The 18670-nt window shown below is 40.0% G+C and overlaps 1 protein-coding gene across 2 annotated transcripts in view; it reads right to left on the bottom strand.

The window, feature by feature from the left end:
• caln1 (calneuron 1) overlaps window positions 1–18670 on the bottom strand; it is a 54185-nt gene that overhangs the window by 12406 nt on the left and 23109 nt on the right. For both annotated transcript variants that reach the window (XM_017437149.3, XM_017437147.3), the window contains exon 4: window positions 17194–17306. In XM_017437149.3, the coding sequence (XP_017292638.1) occupies window positions 17194–17306 (113 nt within the window). The remainder of the gene's footprint in view (window positions 1–17193; window positions 17307–18670) is intronic.

Below are 18670 nucleotides of genomic sequence, written 5' to 3'. Positions count from 1 at the left end.
ATTTTCAGCGAGTTACCTCGGTTGTGTTTCACTGTAAGTGGCGCTCTTCTTCTTCTGGTCTTTATTTTAGCAGTAAGGTAGCAAAGCTGCGCTCTTCTTCGTAGACATTGAGTTTGGCTGCAGCTGCACACAGTTGCAGCACCTCCTACAGGAAACTGGTGGAGCTACGCAGAGAACCACGCCGTTCAAAAGCCTTGTTTGGATTCAGGTTTTTATAATCTACACAGCAGAGAAACACTGAGGTCCGGACCTCGGGGTCCTCAGTGGGAGCTACGGCCCTGATCCTGGGTTAGAAAGAACCATTTTGAACAGGTCTGACAGCAAAGAAAGGCAAAGAAATCCCTCACTGTTGCAAGTTTAAAAAAAAAGTTTTTAAATTACCATTAAAAGCCTGCAGGATTAAACAGATGTATACAGACACTTGGCAAGACTTCTGAAGCTGTCAGAAAAGTCTGAAGCACAAAGAACGAGACAAGGAATCCCCCCGGCGTCGGAGGTTAAAGAAGGATAATTATGTCTGTGTACCTGCACTGCTCTGAGATGAAAGGTGTCTACATGACAGAAATAATGCTGATTTTTCTTTTTTTTGATGAACTGACTTGTTGAAACATTAGATAGTTCATATCTTTAGGTTCTGTCAGACAGTGAGCAAGAATCCCTCAGTTTTTTATTAAAGATGTTTTAATTCTTCAGCAGACTTTTACATTCAGGCTGGGCAGCAACTAAAAAACACATCACTTTTGTACATCTTTCCTCTGAATATGACATATTGCCAGGAGCTTTGGTTATTTATTCTTCACATTACAGAATCTCATCTCCTCCAGCATTTTCCTATCATAACGTCTTCAAAATATTAAAACAGCAGCTTTGAATTTGTAACATATTCAAGCTGCTGTCGCTCTGATCTGGACAGTGAGTGAACGGTTTTACAAAAAAATAATAGTTCCACATCAGTCCAGTTTTTATTTACAAGCTGCGGAAAACCCTCAATCTTCATAAAAGCAGAACCAAAGGAAGTTTAAATGAAAATGAATATTGCACACCAAAGTTTCAAACTAGTCTAACAGAGATTGTACATAAAACACTGAATAAAGCTGGAATATTAAACACAAGCAGTGGTTTTTCTGATCATGGCCTCCAGGTCCTGACAGAGCTGAGAGTTAAACTGATGTTATTAGATAATCTGGTGATGATCTCCTGGATGATGTTTGCTTGTCTCTAGTTGTCTGAGTTGGATAAAAACAGGAGAAAATGGCACCGACAGCAGTTTGTTGGGACACGAGAACACAGCATGAGAACAGCTGTTTGTGTAAACAAACATCTGCCCAGTTTTCCTCGTGGGCATCCACCTTTTAAAGCTCTCTGCCACAAGTTTCTCCCCATTATTGTGTTGTCTGTTCTATTATTGCCCGCCGCCATGAAAGGGAGGCGATAATGTAACACTGTGTGTCTGTTAGCAAAATATTCCATGAACCACTTGACAGATGTTAATAAAACTCTCAGAAAGTAATTGTTGAATGTACATCTTCAGGGTCATAACCTTAGGAATTCACCTGAATCACCACAGTTAACTATAATTCAGTCATTTTTACAGACACGGAGCTAAAATTTGGTCTGATGGTAGCAGAGAGTCATTCCTAACACATACTCAGAGGGCTAACTGATCACATCACAACTTTACTTGAAAATGACATGCAAGGTGGTGAGCAAAATGCATTCCTTCAAGGAATGCTAGTTTTATTAGTAGGGTTGCATACTTGGTACCTATGGAGGTACATACATCTTTTGTACCCTGTAAGTACAAAATAACAATCCCCTTTATAATGCAGCCCGGTCCTCATAGGTACTCTGTAAGTACCCCATAATTTCCTAGTAATTTCCCTCACGTTTCTGGCAGGTAGCTCATAACTTCCTGGTACGAACCCAATAAGTACCCGGTGCATACCTTGTATGTCTCTGGTAAGTACCCATTATGGAAGTACTGTTTATTTTCTAAGCTTTTCTCAATATCTATAGTTTCTTCTTTCACTGACACTGGATTGATGCAGAGTCACTCGGACTGACTCTCATCTAGTCGTGCAAAGTTTTATCACCCAGGAACACGGATCAGAACTCACAGTTTATCATACTTCTGCAGGTTTTACAGCAAGACAAAACACGGATGTTCACGGTAATTTACCTCGATTCAGGTGATAAATTCCGTTTTTATTTTTCTCTGTTAGATGGACGAGCTTGATGCTGTCGGAGGCACACAGGTCCAACACGAGCGCGTCCCCCCCCTCGTTAAAACGAACGCTCACAGCCTTCATCGATCTGAGCTTTAAAACAGCCTTTCTGTTCCGCTTCAAAAGCCCGCAGCATTCTGGAGAAATTTATGTCTCCATTACCCGGGCATCAGCCGGCCGTCAACAGGCAGAAGATTAATTTAGGGAAAGAAGGAAACATAACACGCACCATGGGGGCAACAACTAATAAGAAAATGGATTGGTGCTCATATCTGGAAGCAGCCACAGGAGAGTCTGAAGTGACAGAAACGTCTGCCACAAAAGGCATTAATGAAAATTACCTCGAGTTACATTTTTACTGACAAAACCTCCTGAAAACGACCCCTGAACGGATCAGTCTAGTTACTGAAGACAAAAACAGAAGGAACTCAAGTTTATTTTGACGTTCTTTGACTCAAAGTTCAGAAAAAATGCATCAGTTACGGAACAGTCTGAATCATTCAGGGAAGAAGAGTTTCAGTAACTTTGTGTTCAGTTTTCATGAGATGTGAGTGCCGTGAGAGACTTAACTCAGAGGTAATGTGGGGAAAATAAGGACAGACAGTGAATTACCTGAAACTACAGAGCGAGTTATCAATAACCAATTACTGGTAAATTGATTAATCAAGAAGAGTCAGTGCCGTTAACCTGGACTGGAGGTCCCTGAGGGTCCCGGACCAGGACTCAGTGGATCTATAAATACCACATTCATTCCTGACCATCACTGAAAATCAATGAAGGGAAAACGAGACAAGAGGAAGGACGAGTGAGACAAAGATATGAAAGAAAAGTAGAAAGGGACAATCCAGGTAACTGAATAAACTTAAAAATTAGATTTGATTTAAACTTGGAAACAACTAAACGTAACTTTGATTGTTATTAGACAACAGCAATGAACTCAACGTGTAGTTGGAGATTATTTGTGTCTTTGTGTGTTTTCTCTTTTTCATAATTTTCATTACAATGCTCTATAAACTCATAATTATTAAAAGAAAAGAAACTTTGGAAATATTCAGCACAGTTTAATTAAACTCACCTGCATTCAGATCTGAATGTTCTGCCTTTGTGGAAGACTAAAAATGCCAAAAATAAGGAAATTAAAAAAAAACATGTAAATTAATTATTAAATACTAACATAAAAACACTGGGCAACCATGTAAACGCCTGTTTTTGTGCCAAAGTAACCAAAATATCATGAACCACTGACAGATTTTAATCAAACACTCAAAGTAAATCACTGGATCTGAACCAACAAATGATTACCTTTTGAACCTGATTTAAGATGGCCGCCACAGCTAATCAAAACCCAAACATGGCAGCTGATTCCACAGATAGATGTAAAATATTGTGTGGTAGTAACAGAGTCATCCCTGACAGGATCTGTGGAAGTTCTTTTTTTAAATCCAGACTTGTTTCCATTCAGAGTAAATTTATTTCTTCCCTTTTTACTGTTCTGTTGGGGATTTTTCGCTTTATTATGGAAATAAAGGCAGTTGTTTCCAGAGAGTGTCATGAGAGAACATGTACAAACTGGCATACCAACGAGCTTAATGAGCCCCAAACTAATCAGTCCCTCCAGAATTTCGCAGGCATTTTTTGTAATGGTTGCGGTTAAAATGCCTGATTTCGCGGGGCATTTTCCTAAAAGTTGCGATTTTTTTTTACTAAAATTAATAAACAACCTTAACTTTTCATATATAAACCAAAAATCCTTCCTAGTTTTGTAAGATAATTACCAACAAACATTGACATTCTCAAAAGGTGCTTTATCTGAGAACTTTGATAGCTTCTAAACTGACATTCATGACCATTTCTGGATCGTCCCTGGTCTGCAGCTCTCCTCACGTTTTGCAGACACAAAGTGTTTGTCGATGCGTTTATGTTCCATGATTACACTGCAGGACGTGCAAAACAGCTGCAGCTGGGGAGGAAACTGGTTTGCTGAAATCTTTGGGGGNCGCTGCTCCTGCACGCTCCCGGCATTCTGATGTTAACAGGAAGTGACGTCACGTGTCTTCTTCCTGAGTTATTTGGGGTTATTTTGTATTTCATGCTACACAAACCCACAAAGAAGAGACTAGACCGCAGAAACGGTGGCGAATCACTTTAGAAACAATAACTATTGGGTTAAAATTGCAGGAAAGTTGCGGTGTTTTGGGCAGATTTGCAAAAAGTTGTGATTTCGCGGGGTTTGCTTGATTTTGGGATAATAGTTGCGATCGCAACATTGTGAAATCCTAGAGGGTCTGACTAATCACCTACAGGTTTACATTGTTAGATTTATTCCTGATATTGGCAGTTTTATTGCCCCATATCTTCTCCTCATCTTAAAACTCAGTTTACTCTGTTTGTAAAAATCTAGAAATGAGACGTTAAACATCAAAAACATCAGGGATCACAGAGACTTCTTATTCCTTAACATCTTCAGCAAATATCCAAATTTTAAATACAGTAAACAGTTTCTTCAAACCCCTCAAATGAAGTTGTCAAATCAAGATTTTTGCTCCGTTTTTTGAGTAAATCATTTCAGCCGCGCAGTCGAACATCAATAACCTGAAGAAATGCTCATAAATCACTGTAGATTTTAACGCGATGGATGAGGAACAAAGCCTGAATGGACCAAACGACGCTGTGAAATTATGAACCTCGGTCTGTTTTAGCTGCTCAGACACCCTCGCCGTTCACCTGTGATGTCGCCGCTCTGATTGGAGGAAACAGAATTTAAGGATACAGTAACGTGTCGCTGATCGCTCTCAGAGCCGCGGTCTGGATGAGAAAGCTCTGTAACGATGTGAATCACCGAGGTAGCCGGGCTGACTCACATGCAGTTAAAGCTGCATGGAACATCAGGAGGACAGCAAACTATCAATGAGCTCTTCTTCTTCGGACGAAGAGCCTCAGACGGCACCGACCCCGGTCCTTAAATGTTGCTTATCAGTCCAGCTAACTGCAGTAATATTCCCCACAGGTAAGAGTCCTTACCACAGACTGACAGTTCTGCTCCAAGTTTTTAATGCTTGTCTTTTTTTTTTAACCTAGATGGTGGCATTAGCTGAGTCATCCCCAACTTATACTTCAAGTGCTGACAGATGTGTTTGTAAAATGCTTCCGTTAACTGTTTGACTGCCTGTCAGCGAAATATCTCACGAACCTGTGGACAGGTTTTATTGAAACTCTCAGAAAGTAATAATTAGACGTACATCTGCAACTGACGGACCTTTGGAGTCGACAACACAAAAATGGCATTAATTCAGTCAGCTTTACAGATATTGAGCTAAAATAAATGCAGTGAAAGCTTCATTTATAGTAAAATAGAATTTGAATTTATTATTCTAAGTTTGAAACACATTTTATGTTTTTATTTAGTTTTGTTTGTTTCTCAGAATTTGATTCGAGTGACTTTGCCAACCTTTCAGGCTTCCGTAGCCTCAGACAGGAAGTGACGCTCATGCTGAATGGAAATTAAAAAAATGTAAATAAAGGAGCTACGGCAGAGCGACGTCTCAACGCGGTCTCAACGCGTTAAAACAGGCTCTTTTCCTTTGTTTCACGATTTAAGAACACAAGAAGGCAAAAAGGAAACTTCCATCCGACATGCTGCTTTTGCTGAAAAGTCATTTACAACATGGACGAAAGCAGCTTAATTAATTTTAGCACAACTTTACGAGCATCTACGGTAACTCATTTTAATTCCCTCATCTGGTCCTTGGGTTCTTCCCGCTGCTGCCTCAGTACAGGCCTGAAAAACTCAGCATGGCTGCCACTAAAAGGGAATTTAAATATACATATTCTGGCCCTTTGCTAGAGACAAATATCATGTAGAGGACATCCTGTTGTGTCTTACTTTGAGAATAAAAGACCAGAAGAAGATGATTCTGGCACAAGATCAACACGGTGCTCTTCTTCTGCTCTTCTTGGCATGGCAGCGCAGTAAAGCTTGGCGAGATGGAGACAAATGGTGTCATTTGCGCCTCGATAATCGTCCATAATTCCCCTCCCAACCTCTGAGCTGGAATGTGAAGAGGAGCAGATCAGACTGAAGGAGGGGAACGATGGAGGCGAGGGGAGGACGTGAGCGTCTGCATTGATTAGCTGTCGATGACGTCACGTCTCCGGGCCACCTTCGGCGCTAATCAAGGCCACGTCTGGCAGAAGGGAAATATGATTTCCCTCCCTCTCTGCCTCCTCAGCAGGCCCATTAACACAGTTAGGGTGTGTTTGCATCCTGCATGGCCTTGAATCCATCAAACATCCAGCATCTGCTTGTTAGAGAGGTGCAGGCTCTCCTCAGAATACCTGCAGGGTGCAGGAACTGATAGTCAGCATTTCTTTAGCTGATATTTTTACTTCAGTATCAGCAGTTTGACATGAAAGGTTGGGAAACTTTCAGTGTCAATAATGATGCAAGCAGCAAGCCTGAAAAAACCCTCCGTAAGTAACATATTTAGCCTGCTGGAAAGTAAGATTTTGGTTAAGCCACATGAAAATAATTTTAAAACAAAAAAAAAAAACTAGAAAGGAATTATTTGCTGTGCATTTATCAGTGTTATTACACACAGCAGGGTCTCCTCCCAGAGCCCAAACAAACCTAATCAGATGTCCAAACCCCCTCAGCTGCCTGTTTTACCCCGAGCTCCCTCCCAGGTGAAGGAGCTCCTCATCTCATCTGTAAGGCTGAGCCCGGCCACCCTACGGAGGAAACTGGTTTCAGTCGCTTGAAGCCAGGATCATCTTCTTTCAGTCACGAAATTCTAGAATTCTAGAACTGCGCCGCTCAAGGTGGCTGCATGTTGGAGCAGCTCTGTTAGACTCATTCTGAGATATTGCTTTTGAAAACTTTAATTCCTCCTTTTTCTACTTCTAAATCACTTTTTTGAAAGATTATTTCCTCTGGTATCGGATGCTGTGCAGCTACAAGGATTTTTCACTGTAATCTTTTACTTTTGGACATCTTGTTATGATGCGTAACCATAACAACAAGGTGGGTTTTTTTTCACAATTAGGAGCAGCTGATTAACATCTTTTACTCTTCAGTGTTGAACATGAAGAACCCTGAAGTCCAGTCATGGCCAGAACCAAGCAGACCGCCCGTAAATCCACCGGAGGTAAAGCTCCCAGGAAGCAGCTCGCCACCAAAGCCGCCCACTGGAGCGCCCCGGCCACCAGCCGAGTGAAGAAACCTCACCTCTACAGGATCAGGACCATGGCTCTCAGGGAGATCCACCACTACCAGAAGTCCACCGAGCTGCTCATCCAGAAGCTGCCCTTCCAGCACCTGGTCCAGGAGATCGCCCAGGACATCAAAACCAACCTGAGCTTCCAGAGCTCAGCCATCATGGCTCCACAGGAAGCCAGCGAGGCTCACCTGGTGGGGCTCGTTGAGGACACATCGGGACAGACCGCTACAAGAGACCCTTCCTGCCTACAGTAATCAACTCTTTAACAAAACCAGGATTATGAGCTACAACAACATTTAATTTCCCTTTGGGATTATTAAAGTATTTTTTAATTGAATTGAAAAATCCACATCATGCCCGTAGGTGAGGGCTGGAACACAGAGAGCTTTGCCTTTAGGTTCAGCCATTCCTTCCCCACGATGAACCGGAGCAACTCCCTCATTACTGCAGTCGAGGCTCCTAACTGTTGATCCGTTATCTCCAGCTCCGTCCCATCATCACTCAGGAACCAGACTCCCACCCCCCTGAAGTCCTCCTCATGGAGCAGAGACCCACCCCCGACCCAGAGGGAGCATCCCACCTTTTCCTGCAGAACCTGAGAAACAGATCTTGGGTTTCTCTGACCTAAACAGCATGAGCTCTATTTGAAGAGTAAAATAAGAATTCAACATCTTTATGAATTAATAGTCATTCTTTTTACTTATTTTAGGCATAAAACATAATTTTTTTGGAGCGTTTATGACACAAATCGTGTTCAGATGACTTTTAGGATTTCTCTGGAAGGAGCAGATAAAAGGTTAGACTTTCACCTGTTTTCACAGGAAATCGATGCGGCTGATGTATTATTCATCATAGATGAGTTGTTTCAAAGTCAAAATCTATTCTAAAATGTGCCCCAGCCCAAAGAGCCGATAAGGAGAAGATTAATGAGCACGATTTAGGGTGAAAGTCTTCATTAAGAGGGCCGCAGTTTGTCTAAATGTCAAAAACCTCAAATGAAAAAGAGTTTCACGGATATAAAAGTTTATTTTCAGCGAAAGTTTTATTTAGAATATTTTTAATAGGGAATGAAGAAGTTAAAGTTGTTGAAACAGACATGAAGAAAGCAGAAATATAATGAAATACAGCCTGCCTGTGAGACTGAATGCAAACTTTAAAAATGATTAAAGCACTTTTATATTCCTGCTTTCTGTCCAAAAATGCTTTTTATAAAATATAAACATGTCAGTCCTGATCAGAAAGACACTAAAGACACCTGGAGGACATCAGGCTGTAGGATTAGGGACAAAATCCTTCATTTTATGATGAGTGGGTGAAGATGTTTTTACTTGAGTTAGTGCATGTGTCTGTTAGCAAAATATCTCACGAAGCACTAAATGGATTTCACTGAAACTTTCAGAAAGTAATTGTTGGATAAGCATCTATAACTAGTCATATTGAAGTAAAAACCAGAGTGGTAGTAGCCAAGAATCATTCCCAAACGTGTGCATGAGCCTAACGTTACTTAAAACAACCATCAATGCTGCAGACAAAACCGAGATTTAAATTCTGCTAAAATGTTTGGCTTTAAATCTGAGCCAAATGTCAGAAAATCACCAGTCACCTAAAAACAACAAAACATGGAGTAATAAAATGCGGGAATGAATCATTAAAATACAAAAACACAAACAGAAAGTAGCAAAACAGTAGCTAAATGCTAAATATAGCATCAAATGGAAATAAACCCAGTTTGCTGAAGCAGATTTTAAAGAATAATAATTTTGAAGGAACTGAAGAGATCTTAATGTATTTCTAACAGGGAAATAATTGTAATAAAAAATGTTAAACACTTTGAAAAATATAAAAGTTATAAAAACGAAGTCATAGGACCCATCTCCTGAAGGAGCCAAATGTTTTCTAATCTGTAAAAAATCAAAATAGCACAAAGTTTACGGAAGTAATTAGATTGTTAAAAGTTGAAACAGCTTTCACATTATTATAGTGATATATTCATTTACTTGTTTACTGAATATAGTTATTGTTAAAGCATTATGTAATGGGTAATAAATAAATAAATCTGAAGTTATGGAAATGTAAGATTTTTATTACTTTCCGAAAGAAAGAAAAAATAAAACTATTCTAAGTAGCCGAGCCACTTATGAGCCAGACGTTATAAATCCAGATCTGTAGCTCCATAATGGCTCCTTTTTCCATATTCATTGTGGGCGTTCAGCACACAGAGTGATTATAGTGTAAACAGCTCTAAAATAAGCTCACTCATGCTGTTCTGTCAGAGAGGTAAACCTAATCAGACGTTTCTGCTGCCAGACTTGTTCTGGAAGGTTAGGATCTTCATGTTTTGGAGTTTTGGGTCGGTACTGATTGCAGACCAGTAATGAGGCTAAAATAAATTTCAGCTGCCTGCTTGGAAAGGTCCCTGATCTTCTAACCATCTCGTCAGGGGTGTCCGTCCTCTGATGATCTGAAGACTCGTTAGAATGATTGTTTTCATATTTTTAAGGTCGTTTAACTCTATCTTCGTTGCACCAATCGGCCCACTCTTCTTTCCAGCGTTGCTTCAGCTCAGGTTGAGGTTCTGGTTCTGGACCGTTCTGTTGTAGATTAGCTGCTGTGTTTGGGATCATTGTCCTGTTTGGTCGGACAGATGACTCCAGAATCAGCCCAAACCATCAGCCCTCCACCGCCGTGCTGACAGCTGGGAGGAGCTGTTTGTGCTGATATTTGATGTTTGGTTTTCTCCCAATGAGCTGCTGGGATTTAGCTCTTCTAATGATTTCTAACAACAGAGCTTTTGGTTTTCTGTCTCTGGAATCATAAACCTCTCTGCCGTTTTGTTTGATTGCATATGGTTACAATAATTACAGAGTACTGCTGTTGTACTGTCAATATGACAGGTTTCATTATGACAACTCCCTTTTTATATTTTACACATTGCTGTCAGGCAACTGGAGACCAACACAACTTGAAAATAGATGACATAGGAAAACACAATTAAAGAAAAATAACTGTTTTTGCATTATTAACAGAAACAGACTTGTCAGTTACATGCACATCTTATTTCTTTCTCTAAATATTGTAGTATAATTTCCTTTTTTCTCCCCCCCTCTTGTTTTTGTTTTGTTTTGTACTCACAGCCTCTCTGCCTTTAAAATCAAGCTAAAAACGTATTTAAAGAAGCTAATTATAGTTAATCACTCACCGCAGTCAGTTATCAGTTTGCCTTTGTGTTACTTGTTTTAATGGTTTATATCATGTACTCATACGATTTTTTTCCTTAGTTTATTTTTTTCAAGAAATTGTTATTTTTATAGCCATGTTCTCGTTTTTATGCATTTTATTATTTTTGTTTTATAGTCATGCCTAATTTTATCTTGTTTTGTTAACCACTTCGAGTTACGCTTGGGTTTGAAGCGGATAAATAAAGTTAAATTGTGATTTTGAGTAAACGTCTACACTTTGGCTTCATCTGTCTGAAGGACATTGTTCATTCAGATGAATTATTTTACAAACTTAATTCAAACTGCCATGTTCCTTTTAGAGAGACGTGGCTTTTTATTTCCCAAACAAGCCAGTCTTTCTCCAGCTGTCCTGCCATGACCTTTAACCTTTGTCCTTTAACCTAACTGAGGCCTGGAGACTCTGAGGCGGAGCTCGTTTCTTTGAGTATTGCACAGTCTAACCTTTGGGGTGAATTTGCTGGGACATCCACTCCTGGGAAGATTGACAGCTGTCTTAAATGTTGACGTCCACTTGTGAACAATCTTTCTCCAGATGACCTTTGACCCTTCCCAAGGTCCTTGCTGATGTCTTTCTGCCTTGGCGTTGTGTTAAAACACACCCATATATTCCAGGTTTATATAACTACAGACTAAATGGTAGCCTGGACACATTTTCAGGGAAGTCCATCAGTCTGTTTATTGCCCAAAATTCACTAATACATCTTTTGTTAATTATGCAGCTGATGATTAGGAGAACACAGAAAAGAAAAATGTTTGCAGTTGCTCAATTACAGGGTTGTAATTATCCGAGAGGATAATTAGATACATTAACAAACTCTTCTAGAGCAGATCCGAGTAGGAAGGTGAGCGTGTGACAGCGAGTGAATCATTATCCCGTCACCCCAGCTGGTGAGGATGTGACGCGTCGCCTGATATCACCGAAATGAGAAAACCTCTCAGCCAGGACGAGATGTGTTTTTCTTTAGGCGAGGCTCAAAAAAGGCTGAACCGGAAGATGATTTAAGGGTTCAGATAAGGTCCGTTTGTGCCGCACTTCAGAGCGAGTCCTGCTCCGCTTTGATCCAAACACATTCTGACAAGCTTGACTGCGTTAAATAAATAGTTAATCATAAAATCCAACAAAATGCCAAAGGAAAGTAAATGTAACCTGGGAAACGTTGTCAAAAGCTTTGATAATGACAGATTTTTATGAAGGTTACACAAAGTCCCCCCAGCTAAATGCCATCAGCACTATGCTGTTGTTGTTTGTCATGATTCATGTTTAATGGAAAATGATGCATATTTAATTTTTCTTCATGAGAAGTGATCAGTCAGAAGGCTTCAGACATTTATGGATTTATGCTCCGTCACCTTTCTCTTCCTGGATGAATCTAAAGGTTACAACAGCTCTGACACTTCTGAAAAGCCAATAATGTTTCCTTTAAAGCAGCTGATAACTCTATAGCGAACCGTGGTCAATCAAGTCCTTCAGGAGAGTTTATTGGGTTTTTTATTCTTTCAAAGACAGATCATAAACCTCGAATGTGTTTAGTGGCTCTTTGTGAAGCTCAATAAAGATTAATGATGCTGCTGAGCTGAAAATCTCTCTAATCAAATCATTAAATGCACCCAAAGTAGTTGCCTATACTCTGATATTTATATTACCAAGGAGTACCAAGAAGTAACATCTTACTTCTGAGTTGGTAGTTTATGTACAATTAAAAGCAGCTTCATCATTTTAAAAAATAAAAACAGATGATGTTCAAGAAGCAGCAGCTTAATTATAAACTTTAGCACAAAAACCCACTACAGTCCGTCCAAGCTGTTCTTTTAATGTTCCAACATTCAGACATGGCTGCTTTTTACCCTTTATTAGGACCTCTCGTTCAGTTGCTTGTTAACACAAATAGCCAATTAGCCAATCACATGGCAGCAACTCAGAACATTTCCACATTTAGACATGGTGAAGACGTGCCAAAGTTCAAACTGGGGCTTTAGGAGACTTTGACTGTGGCGTGGTTGTTGGTCTGAGTATTTCAGAAACTGTTGATCTACTGGGATTTTCACCTGCAACCACCTCTGGGCTCAACAGAGAATGGTCCAAAAAAAGAAACAAAGGCAGTAAAGGGTAGGTGTGTGGAGGAAAAGGTCTCGTTGATGTCAGAGGTCAGACTTGTTGAAGATGATTGAAAGGCAACTCGTTCCAACCGAGGTCTGCAGAACATCATCTCTGAAGGCACAGCAGCTGAGGACCACACCGGGTGTCGCTCCTGGCAGCTGAGAACAGGAAACTGAGGCTACAATTCACACAGGCTCTCCAAAAACTGGACAATGAAAGATTGGAAAAACATCGCCTGGATTCACTGAACCTCCACGTTCACCAGATCTCATCCTGATCCTGCACCTTTAGGACGTCCAGCTGAGAAATCTGCAGCACCTGCGTGATGCCATCATGTCATTATGGACCAGAATCTCTGAGGAATGTTGCCAACACCTTGTTGAATCTGTGCCATGAAGAAGAAAGGCAGTTCTGGAGGAAAAAGGGGCTCAACCCGGTTCTAAAGGGTGGACTTAATGATCGGTGAGTGTGTAGTCGAGTTCTTTGTAGCTTCAAACATCCGTAAAGATGATGGAGACTCAGAATATTGAAAGCATCAGTTTTTCTACATGATGTGTTGCACAGTTGTCTAAAATAGACTTTTAGATGTTTTTTTTTGTTTTTGTTTTTTTAAATTGAACATTCTGCTTTTTTGCATGATTTCACTCATTCAACAAGTGCAACAAAAGACTTTTGTTGTGCTGATGCAAACCTGTTTTTGACACCCACAAAGAAAAAAGCTGACTATGTTTCTAACATTGTTTCTTTTCTTTAGTGCATTTGTTGTTGTTTTTTAAAACATGCTCGATGAAGCTACAGAAGTAAAAGTTTTGTTCATGAACCAGCAGCTCGTGATGATGAGAAAAACAACAAAAACAACAAATGTGACTGGTCATATTCACCCAGCCACATTCAGAAATACTCTGCTTTTACCAGCTTTTGTTGTGTCTGTCTGTTAGCAAAATATCTCATGAACCACTGAGAGGATTTTAATGAAACTCCCAGAAAGAAATCCTCGGATGTTCATCTACAACTCGTTAGCTTTTGGAAGATAATCTGGTTCAACATGGCCGCCACAGCTAATCAACCATAGCAAACACAAAAACAACCATAATTTAGGAACTTTTACAAATATTGAGCTAAAATCTGATTAACCTGCTATTAGGATGCAAAATGAAACATTTATAGTGCTTCTCAACCTCTAAAAAAACCAAAAACCTAATTTTAGATCCCAGCAGATCTTTAGGAGAACTGACAGAAGGCAGAACATATTTGTGGAAAAAAGACTCAGTCATCTACCACAGGCCATTAGCAAACTGAACTCGGTATAAAACTGTAATATCTCACGCAAGTAATCATCTGTGAGGCACGCAGAGAAATAATCATGATAAATCAAAGCTTGTAGTTTATATTTGTCCTCTGTGGGTTTGCTCCATGCATCAGACAAGGGGTTTGCTGCCAGTTCCTGCCCTGAGGCATTTATTTATCAGAGGGGATGAAAGTTTGTACCAACCTCAGTTTAAAACCAACCTACAGGCATTTTTTGTGATTGTTGCAGCTAAAATGCCTGATTTCGCGGTGCATTTTTCTAAAAGTTGCAATTTTTAAAATCAATAACCAACCATAACTTTTAATATATAAACCAAAAATCCTTCCTAGTTTTGTAAGATAATTCCCAACAAACACTGACATTCTCAAAAGGTGCTTTATTTAAGAACTTTGATAGCTTCTAAACTGACATTCATGAGCATTTCTGGATTGTCCCTGGTCTGCAGCTCTCCTCACATGTTTTGCAGACACAAAGTGTTTGTCGATGCGTTTATGTTCCATGATTACACTGCAGGACGTGCAAAACAGCTGCAGCTGGNNNNGGTCGCTGCTCCTGCACGCTCCCGGCATTCTGATATTAACAGGAAGTGACGTCACGTGTCTTCTTCCTGAGTTATTTGGGGTTATTTTGTATTCCGCGCTACACAAACCCACAAAGAAGAGACTAGACCGCAGAAACGGTGGTGAATCACTTTAGAAACAATAAATATTGGGTTAAAGTTGTGGGAAAGTTGCAAAAAGTTGCAAAAAGTTGCGATTTTGCAGGGTTTGCTTGATTTTGCGTTAATAGTTGCGATCGCAACATCGCGAAAACCTGGAGGGTCTGATTGATGTATATATGTTGTATAAGATCAACCACCCAGAGGAAAAATCTGAAATCAAGCTGATAATTACATCAAGAAGAGTTCTACTATCAGCACTAAACGTTCTGCTGTTTCTCTGCTCGTTAGCATCTTTTCTGCTTTTCTGCCCCATCCCTGAAATACTTTTGATTAAAAGAAGAAACTACATCTTGCATCAGACGCTAACTTCTTAATAACAAGCTGGACAGCTGTGAGGCTTCACAAACATCATTGTTGTTATTTTTATTTATTTGCATTAAAAGCCAGCCCCAATAGAGTCTGCTGAGAAAGTTTTAGTCGTTTTTTGGTAACTCCGGTTCTACATTTTCATCCCATCAGTTCCTCAAAGCGAGTCGACCTCATTACTGCATGACGTGCTTGTTTCATGCACCCTCTGTCTCTTTAGATCCTCAGAGCTTTTTAAGGCCTGTTCATCGATCACAATCTCACTGAAAGACGTTGAGTGATGTGTTGTATTTTAAAATGATGTATAGGTTGTGGTCTGCCCTGAAAAAAAACAAAAAAGCACAGAAACCCTGCAGGCGTGGAAACTGAGTTCGCTGATGAGTTACACTTTAAATCCAAACACTCAGATAACTAGATAAAAACACTCTTATAATGCTTTTTTTTACTGCACAGTAAAAGTTTATAACCTCTGGGTGCAAAATTCAAACTCCTCAAATGCAGCTTTGTCAAGAATGTAGAGAATAAAAGCTGCTTTTATGATGACTGAGTTTACTGCTGATGAGCTTCGGCGCCAAAAGAACAAAGAGGACATTAAAAGGAAACAAAAATGCAAAAAAAACTTTGTGCACAAGTGGCCTTTAAAAGATGCTGACAGTTCAATAAGCAGACTACGATGCTGAATTCATTCCACATTTTTGGTTGTTTTGCTGTTAGTTAATCAGTTTTACAGTTTGAACACTTAGCTGAAAACACAAAGAACTCTGTGCAACATATTTCATCATGTAGTTGGATAATCGGCTCATAAGTCCAGACAAGTCAGTCCGTTTCTTGGCAATCATCACTTGAATGTCCCAACTTAAATGCAATATTAATAATGCATCGTCCAAACTCAGAGGCTTTTCAGATTTGTTGTTACGAATCTGTTTTGTGTGATCTGACTGCAGCTCTGACCCCAAACTTTGTCATTTACCTGCACCATATGCAGACACACACACAGCACATTATACTGTGGTTTACAGTGACCACAGCGGGTCCAAAAACAATCAGAATAAACATTTAACCGGAGAGAAACTGTCCCATGCAATGTCCTGTCATCCACTTTAAAATCCAGACAAAATGGACATTTATCCTGAGAAGGATCTTGTAAAAAAAAGGAGAAGAATCTGTAACTTCAGAGTATTATCAAGGATCATTATTTGGTTCTCTTTAAATCATCCAGCATCTGAGCAGACATGCAGGTAAAAACTCCCCTGAGTTCAGTCGTCCTTCATCGAGGATCAGGACAGATTGTGTTCAGACTATAAAACATATGTGGACCACCTCCAAAGGCAGCCTGAGAGAAAATGAGCAATTCAACGTGCCCTGAGGCAGCTCAGACCTGTTTTCAGACCTGAATTAATCCGATCACGATCCGACAGTTAAACATTTTTAACAACAGGTCGGAACAACCTCACGATGTTCACATCATCTTCAGAGCCTCACAGCTCCTAAATCTGCTTGAGCCGAAACCAGACAAACACCAAAGACCAAATGTTGATTTCTGAAACACCACTGCAGCCATCTTTCAGCACCAGACACAGAATCTGTATAAGTTCAAAAAAGGGTTAAAAAACAAAAACAACTGGACTTCTATTCTGTAATTGAAGACGTTTCGCTTCTCATCCGAGGAGCTTTCTCAGTTCAGAAATAGAGAGTGTGGAGTTGAGCTTATATAAAATTGCTTGCAGATTGTTTTCACTCTCCTAACAATAGAGGCTCGTTAGGGTCCTTTTTTGTCTTACTCTTTGTTTGTCGGACCCTAACGAGCCTCTATTGTTAGGAGAGTGAAAACAATCTGCAAGCAATTTTATATAAGCTCAACTCCACATTCTCTATTTCTGAATTGAGAAAGCTCCTCGGATGAGAAGCGAAACGTCTTCAATTACAGAATAGAAGTCCAGTTGTTTTTGTTTTTTAACCCTTTTTTGAATTTACCATGGCCTGGATGACTGAGAATCTACACCAGCATGCAATCTGTTTAAGCAGGTTCATTTCAAACTCTGTAATCTGAGGAATCTGATGAAGAGAGCTGACTTTTACCTGCCAGAAGATGGTGTCTATTGTGTTGCCCAGGAAGCCTTCTCTCGTTTCAGACGACAAAAGCTTGGGACCAAGAATCGTCATGAACTCCTCAAAATCAACCTGCCCATCTCCTGAAAATGGAAAGCAGAGAAAATTACTGAGTGTTATTTTACTCCAATAAAAGGGATGTAAATGCAAAGTCAAACAGGGCACTGGCCATTTTCTTCTGGATTAAATGATGCATAAATACATCTTTATTGGTTTCAAAATGTCTCCGTTTTCTCTCTTCATGGAGAGATTCAGCGTGTGGCCTCGAAGGGACTTACAGATACTTATGATTGCTTTGAATTAAGACACAAAGATAGTCTGAAATTCTGCCGCTGAAAACAAAACTCGTTAAGGATAAAATCTGTTCCTTTTGACTGGATCTTTAAAGCGGGAGATGAGGCAAATCAAAGTTGTTGCACAGAAGTCCTGCGGTGCACATTTATTATAACATGGATCATTGCTGAAAACAATCACCTCTCCTTATGCAGCAACAACTCAGTGATAAATCATAGCGAGATGCCTAAATGGCCGTATCTTTGCTGTTTCTCATTCAGGGGAGAGTTTTCAGAGTCTGAATAAATCTTTCATTAGATTTAATGCGATTTTATTACCTCTAGATTAATCATTACTGAAAGCCTACAAAGGCGCAACATTGACAAAACTAGCACGAAAGTCAGATATTTGGTCATTTATTTTGAAAAATAACACTTAAGTGCATGATAAAAAATGGTAACTAAACCAAAACATGACAAATTGTAGCATTTCATGGTCTCAAAAACAGTTTTTCTGTCATTTCTCTGTTCCTTCCTGTTGTGTTTACAGATGAAGCAGGGTCCTTGCTGATTTTACCACCTCGCAGTACCTCCGCTCCATATTTTACTGCATTAACCTCTGTTGGAGGCTGACAATTTCACTTTGGATGCTATTGACTCGTATCTATTATTCAGCAGGGTAACCACAGGGCTAAAGGCCAGATAATGAGGGCATGGATTGATGACAGCGGAGAGACGAAGGTGGACTGGGTGAAGCTGATCACAGTTAGATGAGATGAAGTGCAGCCTTGAATTCACCAGAACAAAGATGAACACACAGGTGAGATCTAAAGTTAGGCTACAGCTTAACGTTGCTGACCAGGAGAACCCAAAATGTCAGATAGCTTCCTTTAAACGTTGTGGAGATCCAACCAGAATAATCGTAGACTCTGAGGGCTTTTACTGAAGTGACCAAACCAAGGGTGGAAATTAGCACCCGCCACTGGCCAAATGCGGGTAAAAATTTGAAGTGGCGGGTGAATTTGATCAACACACACGCCACTATGGCGGGTTGGCAATTTGAACAGAAAAGGTGTTATTTGTCCTCCTGACATATAGGGGGCAGCAATGTGCTCGAGTTGCTGCTAAATGCAAGAAGGAGAAAAGTTTAGCAGACACTCTTTACCAGTTGGTGG

This window comes from Kryptolebias marmoratus, linkage group LG2, assembly GCF_001649575.2.
Source record: "Kryptolebias marmoratus isolate JLee-2015 linkage group LG2, ASM164957v2, whole genome shotgun sequence".
Taxonomy (NCBI): domain Eukaryota; kingdom Metazoa; phylum Chordata; class Actinopteri; order Cyprinodontiformes; family Rivulidae; genus Kryptolebias; species Kryptolebias marmoratus.
This window is presented reverse-complemented; position numbering and strand designations above follow the sequence as displayed.